Below are 24,795 nucleotides of genomic sequence, written 5' to 3'. Positions count from 1 at the left end.
TCTGTACAGGAAATGAAAACTGGCATTGACTTAGCCTTTGTAAGTGCCCTTTTGAATATATCATGTACATACGTAACATGAAATACTAAGAAACTGTAAGGATAACTTTAAAAAATAATCCTCTGTCAGGAAATAAACACAATTGGATTTATGCCCTGAATGATTTTGCCCTTCACTGAAGTTCATGAAGGATAACATTAGTTACTGAGAAAAAAACTGTGTTTGACTCAGTACTGTTTCCCATAGAACAAATTAGCTTGTAATCAACCACAATGTCATCCAGATATATTCAGATGAATAGTTATATTTTTCCCTTTCTTTATTCACAGGATGATTTCATTGGTAAAGATGTGTTCATCGTTTTCTTCCAAGGCGAACAGTTCAAAAACAAAGTGAAAAAAATATGTGATGGGTGAGCACAGTAATGAGTAAATCTCCTTCACAGAAGAATGATTTAAGACAGAGGTTAAAGTGCTCATTTTCCTATTTATTACAGGTTCCATGCCACAGTGTATCCTTGCCCAGAAACCCTACATGAAAGAATGGAAATGAGTGTTGATGTAAATATGCGAATTGAGGACATTAACATGGTATGTTCAAAAAAAATCTGAGAAACATAGGATAAGGTGTTAATAACCCTCGTGTCAATGGGTTGTGAGCATTTGCTCGAGACTACCTTGAATTTGGGAGTGATACAGGCTTGACACACAGAGGTTTTTAAGTGGGCACCCTCCTTCATTGATTAGCCCACTACATCTCCAGAGGGCTTGATGATGACTTCTGGCATCCCATTGTGTCTTCTCTTGATGCTAACTTGGAGCACAGGAGAGCTCTTTTTGCTTAAACCTAAGCCAGTGACAGCTTCTTTCCACTGGCTCTGATGTCTTGCCATAGAGTCTGACCATGGATCCCAAGTTGCTTCAGGAATTTGATGGCAGATGTGTTATAAACCCCCTACAACCCACATCCACAGGATAAACTTTGGTTTTCCAGCCCCGTTGCTGAGCTTCAGCTGCTAGATCTGCGCAGTGTAGCCTCTGGCACTCATATGCTTCAGCCACTGAATTCTCCCATGGGACTGTGAGTTCCACAGTATAGATGATCTGTAATGAATTGGACCAGAAGAATGCTATGTAGAAGTGGGCAAGTAGTCAAAGTCAAGTTAATTGTCATCTGCACAAGTACATATATGCATAGGTGCAATGAAAAAGCTGCATGCAGCAGCATCACAGGCATACTACAACTGAATTTCTCATACAAATGGATGGTGCAATAGTTCAATCTAACACCAGGGTATTATGCCTAAACAATGGAGACTACAATGGGAATAGGGAGGATTTGGCTAGTGCAAATTGGGAACACAGGTTATATGGTGGGATAATTGAGGAACAGTGGAAGACTTTCAAAGAGATTTTTCATGGTGCTCAACAACACTATATTCCAGTTCAAAGCAAAGACAGTAAGGGTGGGGAGAGCCAGCCTTGGATAACTCAGGAAATAAAAGAAGGCATCAAACTAAAAGCTCATGTATACAAAGTCGCCAAAAGTAGGAGGAAACTGGAAAACTGGGAAATTATATAAAGAGGAAAAGGGTAGCTCAAGTGATTGTAGGACCCTCGGAAGACGAGAAGGGGAAACGGATAATGGGTAATGAGGAAATGGCAAAGGTTTAGAATGACTGTCTTGTGTCCTTTATGGTAGAGGACTCATCTAACATGCCAAAAAGGGATGTTATTGATGCGAAGCAAGGTGAGGACTTCGACACAATGACTATCGCTAAAGAGGTAGTGCTGAGCAAACTGTGGGCCTGAAGATAGGTAAGTCCCCTGGTCCTGATGGAATGCATCCCACGTTACTGAAAGAAATGGCAGAAGTTATAGTTGAGGCTTTGGTGATGATTTACCAAAATTCTCTGGACTCTGGGCAGGTCCCGGCAGATTGGAAGACAATGAGTGTCACGCCACAATTCAAATAAGGATGCAGGCAAAAGGCAGTTAACTATAGGCCAGTTAGCTTAACAGCTGTAGTTGGGAAAATGCTTGAAACTATCATTAAAGAAGAAATAGGAAGGCATCTGGAAAGAAATGGATCCATCAGGCAGACACAGATTGAATTCAGCAAAGGCAGGTCCTGTTTGACAAACTTACTAGAGCTCTTTGAGGATATAATGAGTGCAGTGGATAGAGGGGAACAGATGGATGTTATTTATTTGGATTTCCAGAAGGTGTTCAATAAGGTGCCACATAGAAAACTTATCCTTAAGATAAGGATGCATAGAGTTGGGGGTGACGTATTAGCATGGATAGTGGATTTGTTAACTAATAGAAAACAGAATTGGGATACATAGGTGTTACTCTGGTTGGCAATCAGTGCTGGGCCCACAACTGTTCACGACATACATTTATGATCTGGAAGAGGGGACCGAGTGTAGTATACCTAAGATTGCTGATGATACTAAATTGAGTGGGAAAGGAAATTGTGCAGAAAAGAAGGAGAATCTGCAGTGAGATATAGATAGGTTAAGTGAGTGGGCAAGGGTCTAGCGGATGGAGTACAATGTTGGTAAATGTGAGGTCATCCACTTCGGAGGGAGAAGTGAAGGGCAGTAGATTGTTACTTAAATGGTAAAAAATTGCAGGATGCTGCTGTGCAGAGAGACTTGGGAGTATTTATGCATGAATCACAAAAGGTTGGTTTGCAGGTGCAGCAGGCTATCAAGAAGGCAAATGAAATGTTGGCCTTCATTGCTAGAGGGATTGAACAGGAAGATTATGCTACAACTATACAGGGTACTGGTGAGGCCGCACCTGGAGTGCTGTGTGCAGTTCTGGTCTCCTTTCTCGAGGAAGGATATACTGGCTTTAGAGGCCGTGCAGAGGAGGTTCACCAGGTTGATTCTGGAGATGAAGGGGTTGGACTATGAGGAGAGATTGAGTCGCCTGGGACGGCACTCACTGGAATTCAGAAGGATGAGAAGAGATCTTACAGAAACATATAAAAATATGAAAGGGATAGATAAGATAGAGGCAGGGAAGTTGTTTTCCACTGGTAGGTGAGACCAGAACTAAGGGACATAGCCTCAAGATTCAGAGTGTAGAGTTGGGATGGAGATGAGGAGGAACTGCTTTTCCCAGAGAGTGGTGAATCTGTGGAATTCTCTGCCCAATGAATCAGTGGAGGCTACCTCAGTAAATATATTTAAGACAACGTTGGATAGACTTTTGCATAGTAGGAGAATTAAGGGTTATGGGGTAGGTGGAGATGAGTCCATGGTCAGATCAGCCATGATCTTATTGAATGGTGGAGCAGATTCGATGAGCCAGGTGGCCTACTCCTGCTCCTATTTCTTATGTTGACAGCACCAGAAACATCAAATATTCACAAGAAAAAATTATACACAGTTTTTCTCAGAAAATGCACAATTAGAACAAAAAAATCATTGTAGTGCAAAGCATTCATGGTGTTGCTATACTGAAGTCATGATTAGGGTGACGCAGGCTGATTTGCTCCCTGGGCCTCCGTTATAGTGGCACTCCATAGCATAGTGGTTAATGTGACACTATTATAGCTCAGTGTTTCAGAGCTTGGAGTTCAATTGTGGCACCATCTGTAAGGAGCTTGTACGTTATCCCCGAGTCTGCTTAGGTTTCCTCTGGGTGCTCCAGTTTCCTCCCACAGTCCAGAGCTATACTGGTTAGTAGGTTAATTGGACATTGTAAATTGCCCTGTGAATAGGCTAGGGTTAAATAGGCAGGTTGCTGGGTAGTGCAGCTTGTTGGGCAGTGAAGGGCCTGTTCTACACTGTATCTCTAAATAAAATAAATAAATTACTGGGTTCCCAACAGGTTTATCTTATTGCATCTGTTTTTGGAAAAAATTCTGCAGCTTGCCTGCTTCAGGGCAACTTGAATGTTTCAGATGCATGCCAGAGGCACACACTATGTAACCAGTGAGGTTCAAACCTCCAAGCACACATGAGGAAGTTGCCATTGAAGCGCAATAGACAAAGACAGAATCAGCACCCACTTCCACCTCCACCATCCCCTGCAAGATTCCTCAATGATCCCAGTCTCCCGAAGGATGAAAGAGTGAGAATTGCACTGCATGGATCAGGCATCATTCATATGATTGTGAGTGCCTGTCCATTGCTTCACATTTTACATATATCCTCACATAAGTGAATGAAGAGAATACCAATCTGAACAAGCCTATGTCCTGCCCTAAATTCCACCCAGCCACCATGAATTAAAATGACAAATCATGAGAGAATTTTTCACCCTATATTCTTTGAGTAAAAGCCCCCTATGCTTCAGGTATAATCTTATGAGAAACTTTGTAACTCTGTTCTCAATTTCCAGCCTACACACAGAGTTTAATTTATTCACCACTTTCTTACTTAACCAAAGCCTTCACTTCCTATCTGCACAGATACTTTCCTACCATATGAGTATCCCATACTAAGTTGAGAAAGGCCAATTAAGTTCATTGAAAACACTTGTCACCTTAATAGATATTGAATATTACCTTATGTTGCTATCACCTGCATGTATATCAATGTTGGCTGTAGAGATGTAAGACTGCTTCCCACGCCACTCTTGCTTCCAACACCACAACTATCTTTTACAATAGAAAATACATTAGTGATCTGGCATGAATTTGGTTCAAACAAATTTTGCTAGCAGTAAGCAAGCTGAAGTCTAGTTTCACCGTTTCAATGCAAAGAGTTAAACATTTTCCCTATCGAACCACCATTGCAATAGAAATATTTTGATCAAATTTATTAAAAAAAATGAAAAATTGTGAAAAGTAATTCATATGAGATCCACTTATCAGATGAAATCTTAAGAAGCTTGACTTTCTTACAACAGAGTAGACTTGTCAGACTATCAGTCCATTCTGGTTCTGAACAGACTAATTTAATCAATCCCACTTCATCTTCTTCTTCCTGTGAATATATTTTCTCCCACATGCCCACCAACTCCCCTTTAATTCCTTTACCACCCACCTATACTATCAGTGGCCAATCAACCTACTAACCTGTCTTTGAAATATGAAAGGAATCTGGAGCACCTAGAGAAAACCCTAGCAGTCACAGAGAAAATGTGATAGAGAAATGGAGAGCTATGTGGGAGGGTTGGATTAGATTAATCTTAGAATAGGTTAAAACATTAGCACAATATCATGAGATGAAAAACATACTATACTGTGTGATAGTGTTCTGTATTCTATATTTCAAATAGATGGCAACTGAGGTCAGGGTTACCCGCGCTGTGAGACAGTTTATAACTCAAACACTAAATTTATCATGCAAGTGGTTTAATTACTGGATCAGATATATCCAGCACCATTGATCTCAGTTATTGGGGAACCACATCAGAAGATATAAAAGCTTTTAAGACATGCCTACATTAGTTGGCTGTTGTGTAGTATGTTCTTCACAATTATTTTAGCATGAGAATTTCAGGGATAAATTCAGACAACAAATGGATGGCAACGGGTATTGAAAGCATGATCAGTAATGAAAAAGGAAACATATGGAACGTGTCGACAACTGGGATCAAGGACGTCACTTGAAGGAAATAGAGCATGTAAGAGAGAACATAAGAAAAGAAATTGAAGTCCATAAAGGGGCTATGGCAAACAAGATTAAGAAGAATCACGAGGTATTCCATAGTTTCTGTATATCAGGAGCAAGAAGACTCCCAGGAAAATAATGGGTCTCCTTATGGATCAGAGGGGTCATCACCTCTTTTTCTCAAGTCCTGCTGAAGGATCTTGGCCTGAAACGTCGACTGTACTCATTTCCATAGATGCTGCCTGGCCTGCTGAGTTCCTCCAGCATTTTGTGTGTGTTGCTTTGGATTTCCAGTATCTGCAGGTTTTCTCCTGTTTTTACTGATTATCTGTCGTGTAGTCGAGTGATGTGACCAACATCCTAAATGAGTACTTCTCATCTGTATCCAAGGAGAAGCATATGGAGGATAAGGACTTCAGGGACGAATATGCTGATAGTCTGGAGAATATCAGAACTAAGATGGGGAATCTTTTATATATCTTGCAACTTATGAAACAGGACAAATACCCAGAGCTGTATGAGACCTATCACAATTTACTATGGGAAACAAGGGAGAAGATTATTGACAAAGATCTTTGCATTTTCATTCACCACAGAAGTGCCAGAAGACTGTAGGGTAGTTAATGTTGTTCCTTCATTTAAGCAGTGCATTATGGATAATCCAGGATACTATAGGTCTGTGAGCTTCATGTCAGTGATACAGAAATTACTGGGGAAAATCCCAAGTTGTAGGATTTGGAAAGGCAGGGACTGATCAGGGGTAGTCAGAATGGTTTTGTGCAGGCAAAATCCTGTCTCACTAATTTGATTGAATTTTTTAGGAGGTTAAATAAAAAACTCTGATGAAGACAGGAGGTAGAGGTTGTCTATATGGACGATGTAAGCCATTTTATAATGTAAACTAATGAATTGGTTTATTATGATTTATCATTATATGTAAGTTTGTTATAGCTACATGTACCAAAGATTTTGCTCTGCATGCCATCCAATCTGATCATGTCGTACATAATTACAGCAAGTTAGTAAAAAGCAAACCAATCTTTCAATGGTAAGCTGGTCCAGAAGGTTAAAGTACATGGGATCCAAGACCAACTGGCTAACTGGATCCAAAGCTGGTCGCAATGGAGACCCTGTAGCTGGAGTCTGGATACAAAATGAATTGATGGAGGAACTCAAGCAGCGAAGGGATGGTTGACATTTTGAGTTGAGACCCTGCGTCAGGACTGATCGAGGGAGAATAGTTAGTTCTGAAGCAGTTTCTTCCCCTCCACCATCGGATTTCTGAACAGTCCATGAACCACGAACACTACCTTATTATTCATGTTTTTCTACCATTTATTTATTTTGTAATTTATAGGTAGGTTATGCCTGTGCACTGTTCTGCAGCTGAAAAGAAAACAAATTACACATCTTATGAGGCAGTGATAATAAGCTTGACTCCGATTCTGAGTGAGATGGGCTGGTGGCTGATTGGTGGAATGATGAGCAGATTGAGATAAGTGAAGGAGGCAAGAAGGAAAGTTGAGACAAAGGTTGGAAGGCGATAAGCTGATGCAGATAGTGGAGGAATGAAGGGCGGGTGGAACCAAAGGGGGGAAAGCGATGAACCTCGGTAATGGATGGGGTGGAATATGGAAAAGGTTAACAAAAGCAGCAAGAAAATGTAGGTGGACTAGTGGGGGCAAAAAATAAACACAAGGGGTTGGGGTTAACTGAAACTGGAAAATAACAATATGATAACAATATGATTTTCATTGAAAGGAAGCCATTTGGGTCTTTGCTCCAAAATGAAACAAAGAGCCCCAGGACCTTCCTGATGGGAAATGGAAATGCATAAACTTGATTCCCATGGTGAAGATGAAGCTACGGGGGATGGGCAATTAGTTTAGTTGTAGGACATGGAGGTTAGTGGTGGAAGGATGCTCTACTGCTTGGAAATCTGTAACCAGTGGGATACCATATGGATCAGTGCTGGGACCTTTGTTATTTGTGATCAATAAGAGCAGCCTAGTTATGAATGTAGCAGGTATAATTAGTAAGTTTATGGATCATTGGTGGTGAGGTAGATAGTGAGGAAGATTATCTTAGGTTACAGCAGGATATATAGTAGTACAGACAGAAAACTGGGCAGAGCGTTAGCACATGGAATTTAATCTCGACAATGTCCAGGTAAAGTATTTTGGGAAGTCATATAGGGTTAGGATAGTTACAGTAAATAGTAGGAAAGTTGGTGAATCAAAAGGATTTTGGGTTTTAAGTGCATAGTTTCCTGAAAGTAGCAAAAAGGGTAATGACGAAGGTATATGACATACTTGCCTTCACAGGGTGAGGAATGGAATGGAAAATTTGGAAGGTTTATTTTCCAACTTTATTAAACACTGGCCTATTGTAAACAATTTTGGTCATCACACTGTAGGAAAGATATAGATGTGCTGAGAGTCCAGAGGCAGTTCGCCAGGATGTTCCCTGAATTGAGAGATTGGGTGAGAGCTTGGAGAGTCTGAGCTTGTTTTTCCTGGAGTGAAGTAGATTGAAGGATGACCTGATAAGAGTTATGTAAAATTATAAGAGGTATAGATAGGGTAGATAGTCAGGATCTTTTTCCCACTAGAGGGGGGTTAAAAACAAGAAGATAACAGTTTGAAAGAGGTTTTGTGAAGATTTTGTTTTGCACAGAGAGTGGTTTTTATTTGAAGTTGCTGTCAGGGAGGTGGTGGAGTCAGAAATATAAGAGGCATTCAAATAGGTACCTACATAGGTAGGGCATAGAAGGACACAAGGTTAATGGCGGAAACAGGATTAACATAAATTAGCATAAAGGTCACCAATGGATATGAAGGACGAAAGGGCCTGTTTCTGTGCTGTACAAGTCTATGAATCTGTGACTTTTTGGCATGTTCATCAAGACAAAGCCATGTGCTTTCTATTCACTGGTATATCTTTTGACCTTTGATACTTCCATTTGATGTATTTTTCATATCCTCATCAATAGATACTTCATGCTTATCCCTAGTTCATTCCTTGGAGTAGCTCAAGTTCAAGTTGGAGTTCAAGTTTAATTGTCATTGAACCATACACATGAATACAGCCAAACAAAACAGTGCTCCTCCAGGGCCAAGGTGCAAAACACAGCAGCAACACTCATTCACAGCACAAGGCACACATTGCACAAATAAGATAGCAATAAACATACAGTCAAACACAAAAATATATACAGTCCAAGGACTCAAGAATCTGCAGTTGAACACAATACAGCTTGTCTTCAGCCGAGTGAACCCCAGAGAGCAGCACCGACTTCAGTATGGCTGCCATAGCACACTGCCTCCAGCTCCACTGGAGGCACTTTAACCACTTTAACGCCTCTCTCCTGGGCAGCGGCAAACAGGTGACACTGCACCTTGAGGCCTCATCCTCACTACGACAGAAGCCACACAGTTCCCCTGACATACACCCCTGCTGTCCACCAATAAAATAGTGAATCGAGCTTGCAGCATTCCCCACTACCAATGTCCAATGGGGTCAAGTGATCACAAAACAACGACTAAGATAATCACTTGCTGCTAGACTGCACACCTACACCTCTCTGATGCAGGCAACAACAAGATCTACACCAAGTCCCGCTCCATCAGTTTCTCCGCCAACGAGCAACTTGCTGATGGGGTGGACCTGCAGCACTTTAAATTCTTAATGTTAAATTTTCAATATTCTTTTCAGCGTATAAATCTTGGCAGAAAGATTAGAAAGTGTTGAATGAAACAATTTGGTGAAGCTACCAAAATATTCCCAACTAGTTTAACTTTTATGGCTGAGACTACAATTAAATATACACCAAATCAGAATATATATCATAATGTGGGCAATACACAATTAATGGTAATTGAAACTTTAAATTTTAAAAGACAGGTTTAGAAAAGGAAAACACTTGTGAATCTATTGTACAGTACATAAATCCTTTTAAATCTGTTTTATGTAAAAATAGTTCATTTGCACACTCTACAGCTATTCATCCTCTCATAATTCCTTTACTATTATGAAATGTGTTCCATGCACAGAACAGGAACTCAGACTTAATATAGAAATGTAACTGACAATGTGCTACTCAAAAGTAATTGACAATGTGCCAGTTCATATCTAGTGCTCAACAGAATTGAATGAAAGTGCACAATTTGCTGTGCACATTTGGTGGATTTGAAACAGTCTATTAGGAAATAATAAACACAAGAGATTCTGCAGAGGCTGGATATCCAGAATAACACGCAGGAACACAGCACATCAGGCAGCATCTTTGGAAAGAAATAAAAAGTCGATGTTTTGGGCTGAGACTCTTCATCGCGACTCTTTATTCCTTCCCATAGATGCTGACTGACCTGTTGAGTTTCTCCTGCATTATGTGTGTGTTATAAAAACAACTGTCATTCTAAATTTCTACGAGCCATCACACCATCAAAATGAACACAGAGAAATTGAGATTAACATAGCAAAATAGTGAAATCTTTGTCACAAACTATGCAAGTTATGAGAAGCAATGAAAGAAAGCAGCAAAGTTGCTTAGCAATTGAGAACTTTATGGTGTGTTAAGAAACAAGACCATTGCAATAAATTGATGAGCTCCCAAGCTGTTTGCACTTCCAGTGTAATTCATTGGCTATAGAGTGAGATAATCCAGAGTCATGAAAAGTGTTATCTAAATGCAGTTTATATTTCAATCACTGTTATAAATCTGCATCAGCTGTGAATACATCAGTAAAAGAATGAGCTTTACCAAATCCAAAGACATCAGTGAATCTGGCTGAGGAATAAGAGTTCTGCAGAACTGGAACATCTGTGCTAAAAGCCTCCTTGAAGAAATACAAAAACACCACAGACCCCTGAGAACCTCGGTACCATGACCTCAAAGTGCAGAAGAAGCATTTGGGATGGTATTGGAAATCTTGAGTCCGTGTATTTTTGGTGGATAAATCCTGCATATTTGTGGAAAGATCTCACCAACTCATAAACTACTCTCATGCTTGCCCCACCTGTAAAGGGTCTGGAAATCATGACTGGTCATCAGTCACTTCACAACCCATATAACAAAAGAAATGCACCACAGAAGTATTCTTATACCATGATGCTTCTGTTCTGTACAGTTATACTTCCCAGATGTAGTCACACCTGGAAGCAAAACTACAATCACCAAGGCCAGAAAATTGGCTGAAACGTAGTGTACTAAGCAGATTCAGTGAGGGAAGATTGACTGAGCAGTTAATATTAATTACTCAGAAAAGAGAGAAAATGTGATTTAATTTTCAATTGTTCTAGTTATTTTGGAGGTAGTCCTTTCATGATGAACTAAAATGGTGTCCTCTTGTTGCATATCTTTTAATGTGGTGGAATAAAGGAATTAGTGATCTCTTGTTTTGAAATAGCCAATCAGTCTCAACTCGTTGATATCCTCCAAGTGAGAGCCTGTGAGCCTGTGATTAAAACCTTCAGAAGTATCCAGTGGCTAAATTTTCAAATACATACAGTGTAGTTTGAATTTATAATTACAACATTCTTTGCTCTGACAATAAATCTCCTCTTTCCCTTACAGTCCTTGGGGCCAAAAGGATTACCTTAGATAAATATATTTAATCAGGAACCCGAACAACCCCCATGATGAAACTATATGAACTAAAATCTGTAATCTTGACATTTCTTTTGGTTTAAGAGCTGACCTATACTGAGTACTTGCCAAATTAATGCAATTTATGTTGTACTGTCTGACATATTAAAAAATATGTATCATGTTTCCTCCTGGGAGTGATTAAAATAATGACTTATTGAAGTATCATAAGTTATTTTCACAAACGGCTGAGCTTCTGTGCACTGCCAACATTTTCTCTTTTTATTTTCAGGTTTCTAGCTTCTACAGATTCACACCTTTTGTTTAGGATTTGTTCTTTTCCTTTTGTCTAAATAAATCTGCCCAATATCATTCATATACAGTTTACTCTGAGTTCACAAGTTTTCAATGAGCTTTGGCCAAAAACGTGCATATCCATTGCTGCACTTAATAATTTCCTGAATGATTGATCTGAGCATTAACCAAGAATATTAGAGTTGTATTTCTGTGCTGCAACTCATAACATAACAGTTCACCTCATTTTATTTACTCTGATGAGATTGGATCCAACACAAATTCTTTAATTTAAAAAGGATTTTTTCATTTTTCTAACAGATACTTGTCCAGACAGAGAAACACCGCAAGAACCTACTGCTCTCTGCTGCTAAGGATATCTACAAGTGGAATGTTAAAGTAAAGAAGATGAAGGCAATTTATTACACACTAAATCTCTGTAACATCGATATCACCCAGAAGTGTTTGATAGCTGAAATCTGGTGTCCTGCTACAGACCTTAAGAAAGTTCACTGCACATTAACAAAAGAAGCGGTAAATATTTCAGAAGTGTCAAAAAATAAGGAAACTAAATTTAGCTATGACTATAACTGCCTTGAGAATTGTCAGTTGACCTACAAGCTTTGTTGTAAAACTGTCATTAATTTATATTTATGCTATCATTATTCTCTGTACGTGTTTTAATCATGCCAATAATCAGCTTTGAGTTTGCAGTTTAAAGGTTGAGCTAATTGTCATTAACTATTCTGAGGTGTATGAGGATTTGTATAATACAGATATAATATATAGTTATTCTGCAGTTAATGAGGCTTAAAAAAAGAAGTAGAACAATTTTTCACCTTCAAAATATTTGTAAATGCAGAGCAGAGAGGGATTTCTGCACCATTGATAATATGGGATGGAGCCAAAGAATTAGTGAGGGAGAAAGGTTTTTAATAGGGGGAAAATAACACATCCTGGAAGAAGTAAGGGTAATTTCAGAAGCAACACACACACACAAAATGCTGGAGGAAATCAGCAGCTCCATTAGCATTTATGGAGTGGAATGAACACTTGGCGTTTGGGATAGTGACCCTTCATTGGGACCAGATATGTCAAAAATCTTCATGAAAGATCTCGGCCCAAAACTTTTCCTGTTCATTTCTCTCCATAGATGCTGGCTGACATTTTGTGTTTAGAAATCTAAAGAGTTTGTGTTTAAATGAATGGCTGGAAGACTGACCAGAGAATGAAGAGCAAGAACTGCACATATATTTAGATGAAGTAGGCTTTAGTGAGAGTGTGGTTTCATATTATGAAGCCGTTGGATACAAAGGCAAGAACTTTGACCCAAGGGGTACATGGATTTAATTAAATGTACCAAACTGAAGAAAATTTGATCCTGTCACATGAAGAGTTACAGAGAAAGCAAAATGAAATGCATCCACTGCTCTGCAGCAACCTTACAGTACTCAACACTAAGGTTGCAAAATTCAGAGTGGTCTGTTGCATTGCCATTATGAAGTCACAGATCCTTCCTCCAGTTGTTCAGTGAGCAGATACAGGGCAGGAAGAAATGAGCAGGCAAACTATTCTGCCTCTTTTTACCTAGCAAATCAATGAAATGAGTCCAAAAGAAAGCACAGGAACCCACATTCCCAATTCCCATTCACTAAAAGACCCACACTCACCTTATCATTGTCGCTGGCAGTTATGTGGCTGATTTGCCCACAACATAGAAGTAAATGCCACCACTAAATAAACAAACCAAATTCATAAATTAATTAATGCTTGCTTAAGCAACACTTGTACGAAAATGGTTTAGGTGGCACATGGCTGAAATGCCTACCTGACTAGGGACAAAGGACAAAGTACTCACCGTGAAAGAATGAAATATGTCTCCCTAATTGAGGGCAGATAAAAGACCAAAAAAAATGGTAAAAACACTCAGTAAGTCAGACAGCATCTGTACAAAGCAAGAAAAAGCTGAATTAAAGATTAAGGTCTTTAGCTTTTCATCAGTTTTGATATGAAAGATGATAATCACTTTATAATATATGCGGATTGGATTATTCAGCACCATAGAGCATTTGGTGTGTAATCACCGACAACACTTATGCTGCCATACATGTATATGGATTAGTTATATTCATTACGCAGTTCACAGGAGCTGGAATGCTGATCTACAGTAACTTTGCACTGTGTGAGACATGAAGGTGATGAATCATCATTCTGCAGTGAATAGCAACTGGAAAAGTATTGATCACTTCACAGTGATTTAGTGATTAGCTTATTCTTTAGACTGTATCTATGGTCACTCGCATCTGAAGATCCTAGGCAGAAACAGAGTTTAGCAGAAAGAGCAGTTCATAAAAAAAATGAAAGGAAGCGATTAAATTAGGAAGAATAGATTATGCTGAATTCTGTGAGAGTCTATCTGAAGTGTTGCACAAAATTTTCAGCCTGACATGTAGATCTAATATTATTCAGTCAGTTCATTCGCAATGTTTATTCCAGTCACATATGTGAATAGCAGCTCATGAAAAATGTATAACCAATACAGTTAAAAGAAAAAGGCAAATTTGGCCTTTTCGCTTTGGAGTTATTGATCTTTGACAGGGCATGCTGGCAATGTTTTGTGCATAGATAACATAATCGATGAGCCATTCCTATTGTTCAACATTTTCCTTCTGGGTGCTCTTTCATGTTTTTTCTCTCTCTGTATTGATTGCTATACCCCTCGTCTGATCAGTTAAACAACTCCCCAGTCAGCCTGCTTTTTTATTTGATTCAATTTTTCCTGCCCTCTCCGCTTTCTTTCCTGCCCCACCATCATTAATTTATCTTTCAAATGCTGGGAGGATGGGCAAACAAGGCACAATTTCAACATACCCTTCCCCCCACTCTGCTGCTCGTTATATTATTGCTGTTCTGGTCCCTTTTTGACTAGTTATTTTCATTTCCTGCTAATGTAACTCCAGTACTATTGTGTCTCTGAGCGTTTACATCAGACTGAACAGTGACACAGTACATGGATAATAGGAACATGTTTGATGAACTCAATTCACCAGCCACATTATTGTTAGGCATTGTTCACATTTCAGACTCACAGCAGGAGCTCTTTAAAACTAATTGTCAAAAGATAGGGCATTGAAAGAGAAAAGTATTTAATTTATTTGCCTATTACACTCAAGCCTTTGCCTAGGTACATTGATGACAGAACTGATAAGATTTTTTTTCTCTAGGTCCGGAACGGTTCTACTATGCCTCCTATTTTGAACAGAATAGAGGCAAAACAAACCCCTCCAACGTATAACAAGACAAACACATTTACTGAGGGCTTTCAAAACATTGTCGACGCATATGGGGTCGGAAACTATAGAGAAGTTAATCCAGGTAAAGTGCTTAATATTTTTAAGTGCTCATATTCAGTTGCTTACATAAGAAGTGGAGAAGCCATATCGCCACAGGATAAAATTTTCATTAGGTCACATTTGGAGTATTGTGTACAGTTCTGGTCACCACATTACAGGAAGAATGTGAAGGGTTTGTAGAGGGTGCAAAAGAGATTCACCAGGAGGTTGCCTGGCTTAGGGAGTGTTTGACAGATTTGGAGTGTTTACTTTGGAGGCTGAGCGGTGACCCGATAAAGGTATATGTACTTATGAGTGGCATTGATAGGATAAATAGTCAGTGTCCTTTTCCCAGGGTGGAAATCTCAAATTGCAGAAGGTATAGCTTTAAGCTGAAAGGAAAGAAGTTTTAAGTTTGTACACTGAGAGTGGTAGGTGCCAGGGAGATGATGGAAGCAGATACAAAGAAGATAGCAACATTTAAGAGGCATTTAGGAAGCTGCATAAACAGACAGGGACTGGAAGGATATACTGCAAGCTCAGTGCGAGCATACGTGTGCAGTTTACATTGGCATTATGGTCGGCACATGCGTAAAGGCCAAAGGGTCTGATCCTCTCCATTGCTATCACTCAAACTGTGGTTGTTGATGGAATGCATTCAAATCCAGTTCAGCTTGCTGGTCTTCACAGTTTTTTGCAATTTAGTTTTTTGTTTATCCAGTGGCTATCATTATTTTATAAATAGAACTGCACATGATATAAAGCTGTCATCTGCTACAGGGCAAAACATTATCAGCTTAATCTCCATTCCTGCTAAAACATTAATACCAAATGTGGAAATTGATCTGATCACCAATAATGCAATCAAAACTTGTAGCCTTTATCCTCTGAAAAGTATTTCTTTGGATATCAACATGATTGCTTGTCTTTTCGTAATCCCAAATTCATATGATATACTCAGTATAGTTGCAATAGCATTATCGTCAATGAAGTAAAGACCGGAGGGTCATTGCTTGCTATTGGCTGTACATTAGCGCAAAGTAGATGCCAGTAAATTGGTAGCTCTTTTTACATCTCTATCAGCTTTTATTCCTATTGACTATGAAATGCAAACGAAACACCCAGGGTTCACTTCTCAAGTGATAGTACTGAAAACCAAAGAAGTTAAAACAGCCGGTCAGAGGTTTCAGAAAATGACTCATCACAAATCAGAGGCAAAAATGGAAAATTCTCCACTGTCAATGACAAAGCAGCCTTCTTGATTGGCACCCCATCAATCACAAAAATATCCATTCCCTCCACTACAGACACCCTGTCACAATTGCCTTTATCATGTGCAAAATGCATTGTGGTTACTTTGTCTTTAAAATCAGTGACTTGGAAGGAAAGAGGCAGCAGGAACATGGAAACATCAGGTTCTTATTGCAGTCGTACTCTTGGAAATACATATGGATTCTTTCATTGCCTCTTTGTCCAGATCCTGGAAAACCGTACCCAATACTTTTGACGTTATTGCCAGCATTATATAATAAAGTATAATAAACAGGAGCCACATCAGTGTAATAAATAGCGCAATGCTCTTACAGCTCAGGGGATCAGAGTTCAAAGTTCAATTCCAACACCGACTGTAAGTTTGTACGTCCTTTCCAAGAGTACATGGGTTTTCTTTGGGTACTCCAGTTTCCTCCCATGATCCAAAGACATTCATGGATCATTTCAAATTGTTCTGTGATTAGACTAGGGTTAAATAGACTGGTTGCTGGGTGTGCAGTTCTTTGGGCCAGGAAGGCCAGCTTCACACCACACGTATCTCTGAATAAAATATAATGATCTGGTCCAATGTATTCAGAAATAGACTAGTAGCTTAATAATTACTTATAACCAAACCCCTTAATTGCTCTGTTTGGTTTTTGGGGCGAGACAGATTTATGTCTGGGTCCAACCAAATGCCGAATATTATCCTTTGCCTCTCTTCTGGCTAGACGCATGATCCTCCTCAGATAGAGAGATGCTGCCCCGCCCACTCATGCTCAATGGCTTAACGACTTCATGGCCTGTTTGGACCTCGAAAAAATTCATTATTCAGTTCTCAATTCGGATCTAAAGTTCCATAAGGTCTGGGGACCTTTTATCGAGTACTTTCATAACCTTCCTCTTGACTAGGGTTTTTTTTTTCTTTTCGGTCCCTTACTTTCAGCTCCTTTTTTTTTCTGGTAGAAGGCATTATTATCCTCTGTTGCTGAGTGTATTCACAGTCTGGGAGCTTGGCTGTCCTGACTTATACTCTCTATATTGTGTTGTGGTTGGTCTGGATTTGCTGTTGTTTTTTCTTGTGTTGTGGGGCTTGGGGAGGACTCTAAGCTTACTTGTCTTGAATTTAGGTGTTTTTTTTTGCTAAATTCTCTTCCTTTGTAGCACATTGTTATTGTATGCTTAATTTTGCACTGTTTTAATGTTCCTCATTGGGATTTGGGGTTTTTAATTTGTAAAATGTTTTGAAAAACTAATAAAAAAAAATTTAAAAAAAAGAATAATTACATAAATAATTATTATACAAGCCCCTGCAGGTTAGAAACTCCCAACTTGGATATCCCCAACATACAACAGAGCTCCTAACATTCATTAATTATGTGCTGTGTTGTATGACATGGGTGATTGTAGCCTTTCCATGACCATGATTGTTTCAAATATTTCTAATGAAGTGGTTTGCCGTTGCCTTCTTCTGGGCAGTGTTTTTACAAGACGGGTGACCACTGCCGTTATGAATACTCCTCAGAGGTTGTCTGCTGGTGTCACCTGTTGCAGAGCCAAGGCATGGGTTAGCACCATGACCATCTACCACCTGCTCCCATAGCTTTGCAGGGGCTAAGCAGGTGCTACACCTTGCCCAACAGCGACTCTCAGGCTAGCAGAGGGAAGGAGCGCCTGACACCTTCTTTTGGTAGAGATGTATCTGCACCATCCACCCCAATGATATTATTAAATTCCAATGTCTAATGTACTTACATACATTCATTCCTATGAACAACAGGACTACAGTAGTATCCTCTATCTTTTGTTCTTTTAGTGACTGTAGTTTTGATGCCATTCATTACTGTGGATTTGTGGTTACCATATCAAGTATGTATTTTGTGACTAACAGACAAAATCGGCTGAGAACATCTGTAAGAGTAGGCACTTTCGTTACCCAGGGACGACCTGTCACAGAAAAAACTTCATTGCAAATATGTTTAATAATTGTGATCTTTTATCTATTTACTCTGGGGGATGTGAGCCCAATGCCTATCAGCACTTGAGAAGGTGGTGTTGAACCATCTCTTGAACTGCTGCAGCTCTCCTGGTGAGTGTATTCTGCTGGGCACACTGTTCCAGGATTTACAGCTGATGGTGACTCTCAATGTGTGATTTGGAGAGCAAATGGCTGTTCTTATTCTCTGCAATTCCTGTCCCTTGTCATTCACAGAACCTCTTATCACCAGTAATGCTAGATTTTATCATACTAATATGCATTATTCTAAGCTGATTGGCTGCTTTTGGTTACAGCATAAGTATCCTCATTCCAGCTCACTATTGCTAATCAGATTTAGTTTCACGCTGCAGTACTTTAGTTTCTTCAATCAACTCCTTTCTCATCAAGTCTTATTTTCAGATATTTAGATGAAATCTCTTCTGCTATATGTTAGCTGTCCATTTATCACGTAACACCCAATAAGCTGACTTATATCAGATGCTTCTTAGTTTTTGTTCACGTTTTCCATGTCCCTAGACTCTCACTATCTCTCCCAGTAACGAACAACTGTCCTCAGAATCAGATGTTGTGAAGTTTGTTGTTTTGCAGTAGGACCTTGCAATACGTAATAATAGAAACTATAATTACAATAAGGAGTTCATTGTCCATTCAGAAATCCAATGGCAGAGAGGAAGAAGCCGTTCCTGAGATACTGAGTTTGTATCTTCAGGCTCCTGTACCTCCTTCCTGGTGGTAGCAATGTGAAGAGAGTATGTCATGGGTGATGGAGATCCTTAATGATGGATGTCGCCTTTTTGAGGCATCACCTTTAGAAGGTGTCCTGATGCTGGGGAGGTTGGTGCCCATCAAACTGGCTGAGTTTACAGCTTACTGCAGGTTTTTCCAATCCAGGTCATTGACACAACCCGTTAAAATACTCTCCATAGTACTGTAGAAATTTGCAACTGAATTTAGTGACATACCAATTCTCTTCAAATTCCTAATAAAATACCATCACTGTCATGCCTTGTTTGTAATTGCATCAATATGTTGGGCCCAGGATAGATCCTCAGAGAAGTTGAAACCCAGGAACTTGAAACTACTCACCTTTTCCACTTCTGATCCCTTGATGAGGACTGGTGTGTGTTCCCTCAACTTCCCTTTTCTGAAGCCCATAATCAATTCTTTGGTTTTACTGACATTGAGTGCAAAGTTGTTGCTATGACACCACTCAACCAACAGATCTATCTCGTTCCTCGTCACCATACGAAATTCTGCCGACAATAGTTGTGTTGTCAACAAATTTATAGATGGCATCTGAGTTATACCTAGCCATGCTGTCACGGGTGTAGAAAGAGTAGAGCAGTGGGCTAAGCATGCATTCTTGCAGTGCACCAGCATTGATTGTCAATGAGGAGGATATGTTATTTGTGATCCGCACAACCTTTGGTCTTCCAGTGAGGAAGTCATGGATCCAGTTCCAGAGGGAGGTACAGAGGCCCAGGTTTTGGAGCTTATTGATTATAACTGAGGGTACGTTTGGTTGAACACTGAGCTGTAGTCAAAAACTAAACAGCCTGATGTAGGTATTATTATCGTCCAGGTAATCCAAGACCAAGTGGAAAGTTGGAGCACATTCTTTATTTACTTATTGGACCAGATCAAGCTCTGATATGGGCAACAATCCCAGAGGAAAGCGCCAAAGTTCAAGGACCTTCAGTTTCTACCTCTGTGCACTAAAACAGAGAAATCAGAAATATGTTGGGTTTTAGATTCCACTGCATCAGACCTTGCACTCACCCATTGTATTTAACACTGAGTTTCGTGGGAGCTCCTGAATAGACTAAGCTAAAGAACTGGAGGCACTTTGCAACTAGCCCTTCAGTATTACTGTAGCCAAAGATGGCATACAGATCAATCCATTCATTTGAATAAGATTACTAGCTTCTATTTAAAAAGGTAAATTGAGGTTAAGTAATTTATTTTCATTCATTTTACATTTTTATTGCTCTTACTCTTAATTACTATTTTAATAACATAAATCTATTAGAACTGTTCTTAATGAAAAAGTTCTTAAAAAATAGAGAGGTTATGAGCAGGTTGCCATTTGTGTCACAAGTCAATCAGTAAGTGATGGAACTCCACAGTCAGTACCATATTTCTTCTTCATCTTGAGTTGCAGCTGAATTGCATATTAATAGTGATGTATTTCATGAATTTGCCATTCTACTTCCAGGAATATAGGTTTACTTCTGCAGTATAAATCCATTATCTAAAATTATTTGTTTTGGCTTATTTTATCTAACAAACTGCTGCTTACAATGTTCTGGATTGTAACTGCTACATTTCAAGCCTGTGTCAAGTAATGTACTAAGGACAAAAGATTTGGAGAGCAGTGATTAGATATTGATTTGGTTTGAATTCACATACATCAGGGTATCAGATCAAGCTCTTTACCAGAAGCCACCAGAATGTCATGCGCTATCATGGGCTCCTTGACGCTTCATTTCTCTTGGTATTTTTTTTTATCAAATATTGGTTAATGAGAAGTTCCACAAGTGCCAACAAGTCATATTAAAATGCTAGAGAGTTCTTAGATCATAATAGGCTACACTTCATGGATGCTGCTTGGGAAATGCCAATTTGTCCCAGTGTGCACGCATACACACACTCACAGACAAACCTTATGTAAGGTCTTGCACAATTCTGAGGTGCCAAACATGATACACATATGAAATAAGTGTGTGGTCATGGCAAGAGGAGGGGAAGGAAGAAAGGATGTGCTTTAACTTGAACATGTATAGCAGCAGTCAGAAATGTGTCGGGAGTTAGAGTCCAATACATCAGGTCTCGCACTCAGCCACTGTATTTATCACTGAGTTTAGTGGGGGCTCCTGAATAGACTGAGCTAAAGAACTGGAGGCACTTTGCATCTAGCTCTTCAGTATTACTGTCACCAAAGCTGGTATACAGGTCACTCCATCCATTTGAATAAGTATAGTGGCTTTTATTTTAAAAGATTAATATCGGTTAAGTCATTTTCTTTATTTTCTTTCATACTGCATTTTTATTGCTCTTATTTCTAATTACTATTTTATTAACATAAATCTATTATAATTGTTCTTGATTAAAACATGGTTAAAAATAGAGAGAAGGAAGTGTGATATGGGCATACCATCATCTGCAGTAATTCCCCAGTCCATCCTTATCCAGCAACAGCTTCTGCCACAAATTCCAGAGTGAGAGGGGAAAGAAAGGACCGTCTCACCATATCTGAAAGGTCAGACCCACCAACTGGCATTGAGCAGTTTACAGATTGGGTGGGCGGGCATAAGGTGAATTATTCCACAGAGATGGTATTTGATAGGCTGAGGGAAAAAGGAATAGACTGTGTATCATTTTCTCAATAGTCAAGATCACACTCCAGTTCTGCATCACTTGACAACTATGATGGGGCAGCCTTTGAACAAATGTTCATGTAGGTAAATGAACTTTGAGAAGATAGGGCATTACTATCCTGTCTGAAAGTCTGTCTGACCTGTCCAAGAACCAGGTCATTAAATACTATCAACTCTACATTCAAGGCAATCCTGTCACCTGGATGAATAGATCTTTTGCAGAAGGTAAAAGATCTCTGAAGCCACTGACTTTGAAAATATTAGCTTCTGGATGCATATTTCATCAAACAATTAAGTTAGGTGTTTGCCTCCTTGAAGATACTTGGACATAGTCTTCCTCCTCACTTTTCCCTCTATCCCATTAAAACACCCTCCCTTTAACCCCTGTCCTTTTGCTCCTCTTCTTGCTGGAAGCCCAGGAAGCCAGTATCCAAACGATGATTGTAAATTACAGTGCATTGTTAATTACAGCTTTTTCACCAAATGATTTCTTTAAATAGCTTAGGTCCGACACTTTTTCCTGCCTTGCTCTGTAAACTGGGCATTTAACAAGTCACTGATCTGTATATGTATATCATATCTCTAATTTAATCACAAAGAAGAATTAACTGACCATTGGCTGGAAATTGCTTCACACCAAGCACTTTGCCTCGAGCACAATATGGCTAATTTTACACCTCTATTTAATCACACATTTCATAAGTAACCTCCCCAATAAAATTGCTAGGCCAACAACTCTTGTTCATTATTTAGGTTTTCAATTTTATTGACAGTTTCATCAACAAAAACTGACTAGGAAGATCAGTCAACCCATCATGGATCACCTAACCATAAGATCCATAAAGGTTCCCCATCTCAGTGCCATTTTCTCCACACTTCCAAAGTAAGCTTTACTTGTCTGAAATTATCTAAGAAACAGAAATTTCCTGTTCCATCCCAGTTCAGACAAAACACAATATTTGTCCATAAATTTTTAAAAAGCATTAATATTTGAATCCTAATATAAAGCACACAAAATGCATTTTATGCCTCATAGTTCAAAGTTGCACTTGAGATCCTTCAACCTAATGGATATGTTATCCTACCATTATATTAAACTGACTTTTTTTCAACAGATTTGTTATGTATTGTAAGTATACCCTGTTATACTGTTAGAGTTGTCCAGAGTTGCCAATTAAAAGCAGCACTTGAGAAAACACCCCAGGCAACGTATGGAAGCATCTATTTGTTGATGCTGTAACTGAGGCAACAACTTGTGGTGCAGCGGCCCCAGTGAGTGCAATTACCAACTTGGAATCAAGTTGCATTTGAGGTTGTGCTGGTCTTCAGTCATAAAGGTATGGCGGGAGTTTCAGCTAGAGCTCATTTGCATAATTATATGAGTAAATTCTTCCGTGAATTGAAGTATTTGGGGTTAACTGAAGAATAGACCCATTTTCTTGGAGAGGCAGGGAGATGATTTCTGGTAGTGACTAAAAAGGCAGATAGTGGTCCGTGGAATATGAAAGCAGGTGGAATGCAAGCTCAGGAAACAACTTTCAGTGAATACTTACAAGTTGAACAAATATACTTCTTTATTAATCACAATTGATTCAAACAATGCAAAGATCTGCTACATAGTTCCAAGCAGCTCTTAAGTTAACACTTCATTAACTCGTAAAGTTTCACAATTCTTTTAGTTATAGGGATCTGATTTACTGCTACAACATTGAAAACCCTCTTCTTATATTCAGACATTAGCCACATGATGAACCTGGCCAGAGTGCAGCCTCCGTGAGCCTGTCTCCAAGTGCCTGACTCAGGGTTTTCTTTCGTGTTTGCTCTCGGGAGTGACTGGTCGTCTCATATATATTCTTTTTTATATATTCCTTTGCATTTCATTCAAACACTGCTTTGTTCCTTATTCCTATTTTCACAGCTATAATATCAATCCTTATCCATACAAATAAGCATTTCTTTAACTTCTTTTGATCCTGCTAACAAAATTCTACATTTATTTCAATTACTTGGTTCCTGAGTTACAAAAATGCTTGTTTGTGCTTTGCTGCAATTTATCAAATTGTCCATTTCATAAGGTATCATTCCCAAAAATAGCCCCATTCATTTGTTCTGTCCTCCAGAAAGCTCACAGGGGAATAGTTTACAATGGGATAGCTCACAGTGCTATAAATCTGTCTCAGCTATGTTCTCAGTTACAGCTTGACCAAGTGTTAATTACATGACACTCCTTAATTGTGCTTATTTGATCTGTGTTTTCCAGCATCTCTTCCTAATCATTAGTGTCTTCCCAGAGCCTGATTGGATTCTTGATATTGATCTGGTTTCTATACCAGTAACTGTCCACTGATGATTATTTGCTGACCTTGTATTCCACTTGCCTTCATTATCCATGGACCACTCTCTGCCATTACAGTCACGCACAGAGAAAAGACACTACCAGAGAAAAGCCACTACCAGAAATAATTTCTCTCCCTCTCCAGTCCACTCTTCAATCACCCCAATTGCTGCAGTTCATGGAAGAATTTATTTGCATGATTTTGCATTGAGTTTCAGCAGACACTTCAGTCATAATTTTACTTTATATAAATTGTATATAAATTTGCATAGTTATGGGGAAAAGGCAGATAGGTGGAGATGAGTCCATGGTCAGATCAGCCATAATCTTATTGAATGGTGGAGCAGACTCAATGGGCTAGATGGCCTACTCCTGCTCCTACTTCTTATGTTCTTATGTAATATAGAAGACCACGGCAATTTCAAATGCAACTTAGCCGCTCATTTGTGATTGCTCCCATGGTGGCAACTCTACCACAATATCTTTAGGAAGTTGTTGACTCAGCTACATTTTCAACAAACAGATTCTTCCATACAGTACATATGGCATACAGATGCCAAGGAACTTCATATATATATCCTCAAACAATGCTTGACATGAAGCTGCCTCAGAAGGAGTCAAAGCACATGACCAGTTTGTTCAAAGAGGTAGATTTGAAGAGACATCTTAAAGGTGTAGAGCTAGATACAAAGGCAGACACTGTCAAGAATGAGGCATTCACATCTACAATGATGAAATGCTTTGAGTGGTTGGTCATGGCCATAATCAACTGCCTCAGCAAGTACTGGACCCACTGCAATTTGCCTATAACCACAATAGGTCTATGGCTCAATCTCAATGGCTATTCACACGGCCTTAGATCACCAGGACAATACAAATACCTAAATCAGGATGCTGTTCATTGACTGTGGCTCAGCATTTAACACCATCATTCCTACAGTCCAGATCAATAAACTACAGAACTTGAGTCCTGTGTTGGATCCTCAATTTCCTAACAGGAAGACCACTATCTGTGCGGATTGGTGTTAATAACTCATCCTCGCTG

General features: G+C 39.2%; 2 protein-coding genes across 25 annotated transcripts in view; one reads left to right on the top strand and one right to left on the bottom strand.

Moving 5' to 3' along the window:
• The window catches only part of LOC132395543 (V-type proton ATPase 116 kDa subunit a 1-like), a 102,757-nt gene that overhangs the window by 25,673 nt on the left and 52,289 nt on the right, over positions 1 to 24,795 (top strand). Inside the window, exons 7-10 of the mRNA XM_059972317.1 lie at positions 330 to 412; positions 497 to 590; positions 11,778 to 11,990; positions 14,681 to 14,831. Coding sequence (XP_059828300.1) covers positions 330 to 412; positions 497 to 590; positions 11,778 to 11,990; positions 14,681 to 14,831 — 541 coding nt within the window. The remainder of the gene's footprint in view (positions 1 to 329; positions 413 to 496; positions 591 to 11,777; positions 11,991 to 14,680; positions 14,832 to 24,795) is intronic.
• Positions 1 to 24,795, bottom strand: part of LOC132395540 (uncharacterized) — a 135,418-nt gene that overhangs the window by 104,853 nt on the left and 5,770 nt on the right. The gene's annotated exons all lie outside the window — the stretch shown is intronic.

Source organism: Hypanus sabinus, chromosome 6 (assembly GCF_030144855.1).
Source record: "Hypanus sabinus isolate sHypSab1 chromosome 6, sHypSab1.hap1, whole genome shotgun sequence".
In the NCBI taxonomy this organism is placed as follows: Eukaryota; Metazoa; Chordata; class Chondrichthyes; order Myliobatiformes; family Dasyatidae; genus Hypanus; species Hypanus sabinus.
The sequence above is the reverse complement of the archived record's forward strand: the minus strand, read 5'-3'. Positions and strand labels throughout refer to the sequence as shown.